The sequence below is a fragment of the Trachymyrmex septentrionalis genome, unplaced genomic scaffold, assembly GCF_001594115.1.
Source record: "Trachymyrmex septentrionalis isolate Tsep2-gDNA-1 unplaced genomic scaffold, Tsep1.0 scaffold66, whole genome shotgun sequence".
NCBI classification, from domain to species: domain Eukaryota; kingdom Metazoa; phylum Arthropoda; class Insecta; order Hymenoptera; family Formicidae; genus Trachymyrmex; species Trachymyrmex septentrionalis.
Genome location: NW_017305843.1, coordinates 1,814,259 through 1,823,205, shown reverse-complemented (window position 1 = coordinate 1,823,205; position 8,947 = coordinate 1,814,259). Strand labels below are relative to the sequence as shown.

At 29.6% G+C, this 8,947-nt stretch overlaps 1 protein-coding gene across 6 annotated transcripts in view; it reads right to left on the bottom strand.

Annotated features, from left to right (window-relative positions):
* Positions 1-1,001: 1,001 nt before the first annotated feature.
* The window catches only part of LOC108753183 (DNA-binding protein P3A2), an 11,045-nt gene continuing 3,099 nt past the window's right edge, over positions 1,002-8,947 (bottom strand). For 3 of the 6 annotated variants that reach the window (XM_018494557.1, XM_018494556.1, XM_018494559.1), the window contains exons 3-8: positions 7,323-7,447; positions 6,113-6,538; positions 5,469-5,783; positions 4,553-4,693; positions 3,761-3,908; positions 1,002-2,092 (exon numbers count right to left, since the gene is read on the bottom strand). In XM_018494557.1, coding sequence (XP_018350059.1) covers positions 1,764-2,092; positions 3,761-3,908; positions 4,553-4,693; positions 5,469-5,783; positions 6,113-6,538; positions 7,323-7,447 — 1,484 coding nt within the window. In that variant the 3' untranslated portion in view covers positions 1,002-1,763. The remainder of the gene's footprint in view (positions 2,093-3,760; positions 3,909-4,552; positions 4,694-5,468; positions 5,784-6,112; positions 6,539-7,322; positions 7,448-8,947) is intronic. The other 3 variants (XM_018494558.1, XM_018494560.1, XM_018494561.1) reach the window with 2 other exon arrangements.

Sequence of the window (8,947 nt, the reverse complement as noted above, 5' to 3'; positions counted from 1 at the left end):
GCCTGTTCTTGGCATTTTTTGACTATTTAGAAAAAATTCCAAGTGGTCAAGAAACGCTTATGAGAAACGCCCATGTCTGTATTGTTATATATACTGTTACATAGTGATAAGAAAGTCATCTTGATAATTTTTTTACGATTCGATTAGACTGAACTTCGAACTCAAATGTTTAACTAGGCAATTTATTTGACTTTATATAAGCCTTGTTTATTAATTATTTAGTATAGGGGACTACCACCTAAATAACCTTAATCTTGACATGTTTTCAAGATCATGACTCGGAATGACCTTAGATAAATTTTTATCATTGCTTGTTGTTCTTAAAAAAGTTACTAACAAAGAAAGTTTATCAATAAAACCTAACTTTTAGATACGACTGCGCTCCGACACAAATTCCCTACTTTAACAGTGTAATATATTTTCTTATATAATTTCTCATATAATTTTTCTTATATGATCTTGCCTCATCGATTTCGACAATAATTCCTTTTCTGCCAATTTAATTTTGATTGTTTGTTAACCATTGATTCATGAGCTGAAAAGCCAGATTATTGTAATTAATATTTATTAAAATAAAGAATTTTTAAATAAGTATATAAGTTTTTTTTGTTTCAAAGATACAAATATTTCATTTCAAAAACACAAATTTCCTGCTTTACAAACAATTGACATTGTTCTCCATTTATATAATTTTACCAAGCTATTAAATTACATGAATTACCTCTCTGCAAAAGTTAGTCCAGTCAATTGTGATGATATATTTGATTATTTTTCTAGGAATATAGGTCTATTTTACAAACAAATTCTTTGCGTTAAAACCACATTTTTTTTAATAAACTTTTTTTGTTGACGACTTGTTAATGAACAATGGGCGACGACTAAAATTTGTTCAAGATCACTAACCTTGACAACATATGTCATTAGGAGTCAGAGAGTAGTCCCTTATACTAAATAATTACTCCTTGCTTTTGTCCATAAAAATAAATTTTTTTATAGAAAGTCAATTAGAAATATAATTAAAAAATTTTAGTTTTTCTTGTTTTTACTTTTAGGGATCTGTAGGTAAGCTTTGTGTGCCTTCATTAAATTTAAAAAAAGATCATCCTGTGCCGTTAACAAAACTAAATGAATTATTTCTGCTGTCATTGTGGAAGTAATCGAGCTTCATGATAGATTAATTTATGAAATTAAGTATAAACGTTTTCATATAAATTGTTTCCGTAGAAAATATTAACAAATTAATAAAAGAATAAGTCTTTGGTGTGTATTCCCATGTATCAACCTGGCTATAAGACTAGAAAATATGTGCTTAACTCACGCAATACTGGAAAATACACACAAATATCGGTGATTTACGATTTTCCAGTAAACAGTGCGATAGATAATTATCTTCGAAAACAGACGCATTCACCTGATACGACAATAGACCTCTTTGAAAATTAATACTACATCCGAAAAATTGGATTGCAAGTGAATACTCTCAAGCGTCTATGATGTATCTTGAGTACAAATATGACTAATCTTAATTCAATCAATTTCACACTCATTCATTCTTATTTTCAAATATAACCGCTGTTCAATGACGCAATCAGCAAGATACGTTACACAGAACAGTGACTCAAAGAGAAAAAAAAAACACAACACCAATCGTTACTAATTCTTTCGTACATTTATCCTTTCCGTATATCACCATGATACACTGATAGCATGTACAGGTAGTACGGAGTGATTCTTTTAGATTAACTAGATTACACTTAACGTGTTTATTCTGGACTAGACACAGTTTGTTGTTGTTGACTGTCCTCATCCTTAACCTCGGCCTGCATGGTTTTTGTCAGAACGTTGGCATCCTTTAACGATATTACTTGAAGAACCTGATGTTCTCCGGCGGCATTTATCATCGTCATGGGATGACCTTGTATAGTAACAGCCTCGATGGTGGTATCTCCATTTCCTGATTCGACTTTGGGTACTTGAACCATTGGCGTTACCACCTGCATCGTACCATCGCTCTGTATATTGGCCACCATAGTTTGATACATACTGGCAGACACTGGCACTGTGATCACTCCTGAGACTGATACAGGATATCCTGAAACAAACGTATAATAAGCATCCCACGATCGATTCATAACGAGCCAATTGCATCTGTATTGCAAACTAGAAGATGATAAAAGAAAATGGTAAACAAATATCTCAGATAAATTATACTCACAATGCGACAACGTCAAGAAGCTGTTTGCAAAGCGCTAAAACCGAACCAATACGGTCTGTGCACGATAAAAAGTGGTGTTGTTCTCACTACGCATTCTTCATTCGACAATTTTAATTTCTATCATAACAATCAATAACTACTAGTTTATGATACAAAAGAATATCCATTGGATTACTAATCCTTAATTTAACGCGTCTTTTATTTTTTCATAACTGGCATAACACGGTCTGTCAAATCACTGTAATTATTCACAAACGAAAAAAACATCAAAACAAAATTACTCATATGTTACAGAGTGCAAGGTAAGTAGAGGATATCGGTTTCTGAAGGATAAAGGAAAACAAAAGGAATGAAACAGAGATCTGCGAGACCGCTGTGTGCCAGTTGAAATCTGATAAAAGCAAAATCGCATAAATATCGAACAATTTAAAGACGCAGAAATAGTACCATTTAATTAATTAAAGGATGCACTCAGAAAGAACAAATATACTTGTTATGACCCAATAATTCTTTGGTACGCCTCTTTAACTTAACGTAAAATCGATATACAATATCTATCTAAGAAAATTAAGGCGTTTATGAGGGATAGCGAGTGTTTAAGCCGTTTGCAGAAATAAAAATTTTATATCACACAATTCACATGACACTTTCAAAAAACATATAATAAATGTTAGCACTAATATGTTACTTATTTCAAGCAGCTTAAACACAGGCTGCTAACACATAATGTATAAAAAATAATGGTACGTCAACAAAAAATACTCTATGTACAGCAAGTTTATTTCTCTTCGTTTAATTAAAGTCAGTAAACCAATCTTCAATAAAGTAAATATAATCGTTACAACAGTTTCTTCCGTCATCGTAATTGCGATAGCGGATTGCTTTAGCAATTGAGTTAAAAATTTTAAGAATCCAATGGTGATATATTCCCTTTGCAGTCATTTGTACGTACATTTTTCATTTGTTGTAAAAGTTTCTAGACTGCAATAAACCTTACATATAGATATAATAGAATACATAATAATATTTTATACACAAATATGTGTCACGTCCATGTAATCGCTGAAGTAGTATCTACATGCATATTATATTATAAATAAATGCTGTTCTCTTACTTAAAATTTTTCAAAAGTAAAATAACAAATAGTAATGTATGAACATGTATAAATATGTACTTTATACAATTTATACACATTTCGTGCAAATATTTGCAATTAATACTTTTACACGATTCTCCGTGTTATACATTACATGTAAGCGCACCATGGATTCTCAAAGAACAAAGTTTCAAATTAAGCTGTGCATAGCTCCATTTATATAAAATTACTCTAGATCTCTCTATATATATACAATACGAGGCAAATACATTAACTAATCCAGATCCTACTTCGTAATACAAAGTAGTATAAACACATAGAGATATGATTCTTGATTGGAGCATAGCAGACAGCATGCAAAAAAAGATCCGGGACCAATAAAAAACGAGTCACTGTTCAAGTAGTTCCTGGCCGGCGACAGTGCAGAGCCTATAAAAAACTGTTTTACCGTGTCCGTCTTCCCCAGTAAGGATGATCTGGCCATCTTGACCTAACGTCGCTTCTGTGACAGTATTCAAATCGACGGCCACACTAGCACCTTCTGTGCTACCGGCTACTTCCGCTAGTGCCTGAACATCTCCTTGACTCGTATGGATCTAAATGCAATCGAAAATGATGTTATTGTACATGACTTGTATTATACAATATAATATTGGATACATTTAACAATTTTCCTTTTCTATTTTTTTTTCAAAAATATTAAGACTTATCACGTCTAGTATTATCTGTAGTATAGGTTCGACAATTTATTATTATTATAATCTGATATTTTGTTAATATCTATTGCGTTAATTTCTATTTTATTATATATTCTTTAAAATTCTAAAAATGATCTAAAAGTATAAAAAACGTAACATTTCTATTATAAATATTAATCTTTATATGATATTTATAACTCTTTGTTTATACATATACTTCTGTCTTGTATTGATTTTACATCTACATATGTATTGACCTTTAATATTTCTGTATATATTTTTTTTGTATGCGTATGCATAGAATGATCGAATTCATGTGTCACTGTACATCGATTTAATTGTATTAATACACAGTATATTTAATATATATTTTATACGTGTATGTATATTGTAAAATAAATATTGTATTATATCGGATATCATATCGATTTCATTACGTGCCATTTTATAAAAAACGTTTATATTTTCTAAAAGTTTTTAAAAAAAGATCTGCAAAGATTTTTTATTTTATTAAATATTTGTATTAAAAAAAAAAAACTTACAGTAGCAACTCCTTGAACTTGAGCTGTTGTACCATCCGGTAATGTAATAATCGGTGTGCTAGGATCCACCTGTATGATAGAAACTGTTCCATCTGGATTGGTTATTGTCTGCAATACAGTTGTTGGATATTGGGCTGTCATCTGTTAAACAATTATAAGTCAGAGATAAGTAAGCTGTGTACACCTCATATCATGGCTGCATCTCAAAACTCCATGGACTGTCATTTTATGAAAATCTTAGGAAAACTAAAACAATAAAAAAAAAATAAATACCAAAAGAAAAGATAATCATAAAAAAAATAATTACGATTTTTTAATTCCAAATTTTCAAATATTGTCTCAAATTCTTGATAAAGTATTTTTGTTATGACTGTATAGTATGTTACTTTGTGCTTAAAAATGACAGTGAATAATGCTCTTAAATGCAGCTTTGAATCGAGGAACATTATTATAATATGAGTTCTCTAACTAGAATTTTAATTTTTAAATGTAAATGACTTTAATTTTTTTATAAATGTTCCATTACTAAATACAAATTATACAAATTAATATATTTTGATATATTTTAATATATATTCAATTCTAAAATCTAATATATGGTATAATAAAAAAAAAATTTAACTCAAATAAGGGAAACCAAACACATCAGTAGAAATACGATTTTGTAAAGAATATTTCAGATTATAATTTTAGATTCTTTTTTTTCTATATGATGCGGACTGTAAAAATAAATGAAAATCGGGCTTCTAAATATTGGAAAGTTTGAAAGAGAAAGGAAAATTGTTAATATTTTTCTAAGTATCAAAATAAAAAAAATTGTTTAGTAAATAGGGATCTAAAATTCATATTGTTTCATGTCATCCTGGATCTGTTTAAAAAATTCTATTTTTTTTTTATAAACTCCATCCACTCCCACCTGAGTGGCAGTGGCAAGAGCTGTGGGAGACGCGGCAATGATTTGTGCTGGCGAAGAGTTTCCCTTAGATGAATCCGCGCTGTTGAGACGAACAACTCCCACCGTCTGTTGCTGTTGCGACTGTCCTCCTCCATTTTGTGTCTGGCTCGATGATGGATGCGACGAAGAATGGGGCGTCGCTTGTTGTATTAAAGTATTAGACTTTTCGTCATCTTCGCTAAACGCCGGTAGAAGATCTTCTCTTCCGTGATATTTGTAACAATTTATTACGATTTGCCGTAACGCATGAGTCCAGGAGATCTGTAATGGATTGCACTGTCCCAATTCATACGTTTAACATCTAATTAATAAATTCTTGGAATAGATTATTCGATCAAGTATTTCGATTAAGTATTCATTATATCTTTTATCAAATACACAGAATAGTAAAAGATAATTTATTTCTTGTACATATATATATATTTCCAAAAATTTAATTTTTTTTCTCTGTATTTTATATTTTTAATATTTTAAAATAATAATGTTGTATAATAATGAAATAAATGTATGATTATTTAAAGATATTTTGGTATTGGAACAGAATAAAACAATAAAGAAAAAATTAAAAATTAAAAATTAAAAATATTCTTATCGAATTTACGTACTTTTTGTTTTTCGTCTTCCGTTCGCGCATCCATTCGGACATTAGCCCAAGGTAATTCCTTGGGCCACCAAGGAGGTCGCGTACTATCTCTTCCCCAGCCAGGTTTACCTCTGCCTGTAGAATACTTTAACATCAATGGGATGAACGCTCTAAGTTGCGCTTGTGTCATCTTCTCGACCGGAGTTGGTATACCGTCGATTATAAGCGGTGGTAATTCGAATAATGACGGATCATCCTGCACGGGCGGCGGCGCTTGTTGTGCAAGTGCGTTCTCCAGCTCCTCCATGATAACGGTCCTTAGATTTTTAACTACGTCCTCTAAGGGTTTTGCCCCAAAGACTTTGTAACTACTATTTGGTTTGCCTGGCGTAGCCACTAATACTACCGCTTGTTGTCCAACTCGGGTAGCAAATTCGTCAATAGTTTGCTGTAAACAGTTCGATAATGATATTGTAAAATTCTAAAATATGCCACTGTGCTAGAATAAATATATACGTAGAAATACAAGAATGCAAGTAATAATGAAAATATGATATTAATAAATTATAAGAGAATTTAAATCAAAAGAATATAAAAAATACTTGTAGGAACCAATACTATAATACCATGGATATACACATGTCAATCACATATATCAGTATGTGTATATCATGTCTATATACATGTATATTTACATTACAGTCAAAGTGTTAACTTGGTAAATATGTACACTTACTGTAATCTGTTGTAGTCAATGTATACATTTACTAAAGTTAGCACTCTGACTGTGACATATACATAAATTTATTCTCATATGACAATGTAAATATGTTTTGATCTTCCATTTGACTTATTCTTATAATATAATACTAAAAATTGTATAAAATATGAAGCATAATAATCAAATTTGATAAGAACTGTCATACAGAATTGAGTACTAAAAATAAACATAAGACACAGATAGTTTGCACGGTTCTTACTAAATTTGATTACTGCACTTCCTTCATATTTTATGTGACTTTTACTGTATTGTTTATATTTTTATTATATTTGAATTTTAAATATACTGAGGAACCAAATTGTGGATCGAAATGTTTCTGTAATTGTAATACGAGAATAACTTTATATATACACATGCATGCCCTTCCAGTGTTGGCTTTATAGATATTTTAAATATTCTTTTGATTTATATTCTTCAAAGCCTAAATTATTCACGTAGGAGTTTCACTTACTCTAAGCTTTCTTAAAAGCCTGTTTTGTTGTCTCTTTCTGATACTGGGATTAGTTTCAAAACTGTGAGGTCGTTTTCGCTTCTTGGCTGACACAATGGCAGCTGCAGCAGCGACGCCTACAGGTCCTAAAGATTTTTTAATGCAAAAGAAATATTTCAATTGTTTCATTATATTTCTTGATATGCCAATATAAAGAATCAAAATAAACAAAATTTTATAAATATTTTCAAATTCTCATTAATATAAATATTTATTCAAAATTTACAAAAAAAAAGAAAAAAGTGAAAAAACTCTCGATACTGAAATAAAAATTAAAAACAAAATAAGCTGATGAGAGTGCAGCGCAATATTTAATGCGCTAATTAATAGTATAACGCGTCCTATATTTATTGTTATTTTTGTATGTATTTTGTTTATTTATTATTATTTTCACGTTTTTTTACATTGCTGTGTGAATAACTTTTATACAAGTTAAACAAATTTCGAGCTTATAATTAGACTTACTTTAAATTAATACAATTAACATAAGAATGTAAATACTATATAATAATCTAAATACAATTAATAAAATAATATAAAATTACAAACGTTTCGGGCTTACAAAGCCTTCAGTGTATAAAGCAAAAATAGATTATTAAATTAATGAATCAATTAGAATATCACATATAATGAAATATATAAAAAAACCTATCAGTGGTAATGTATCAATTGATATAAAATTCAAATGTCAAAATGTGTTAAGACAGTTACATAAAATAAGAAGAATGAAATACTTCGATCAAAAGTAGACATGATGTCCAATAAAAATAATTTTGTCCAAATTCCTCGGTTGAAAACGGGGGTTATTAGTTAGCATTTTATCTTTGATATTCGATTAATACCCGTTTCTACCAATGTAGTTAATTTTAATCTCGGTTTAACTTTAAGAATTAGAAAAAGATAAAGAATTGAGCCAAGATTGAAGTTAATCTGCATTGGTAGAAACGGGCATAAGTCAGTTATAATTTTATTATTTGACACTTATTCTCACTATATCACTGTAGACTTTTACATTTATATCAAAGTTTTCTTTGTTCACACATTCTTGAACTTTTCAAATAAATTATGTTTTGGTTATCAAATCAATTCGATTTATAATAAAATCTGTATTGCAAATTTAAATAAATCAGAGGCTATATATTTGCCTCGTCTTTAGTTTTCTTTATATTATTTTCTAACCACAGTGAAGAATTCTATCTTTGAAATTGGTAATTGATTAATGATCTATCTTCTATTCAAAAGTGAAATTATATAGTATTAATTTTTATTTTCGATGAAGATGATTCCAGGCGTAACTGAAACGTCCGATGGATTTAATTATGTTAACTAAAATGTGTTGTGCACATTACCAATTTGCGTACAATAGAAAAAACTAATAATAAGTACCGCGCCGCATTCTCATTATCCTATTTTGCTTTTCATTTTTTTTTATTTATATTTGATTTATTTATATAGCAAAAAATTTTATGATATTGGCATACCAAAAATGTAATTGTACTTCCAATACATACAAAACAAAGATGCGTAGCAATATGAAAGCAATAATGAAAATGAAATGTGATTAAAATCAAAATTTATTCAAGAAG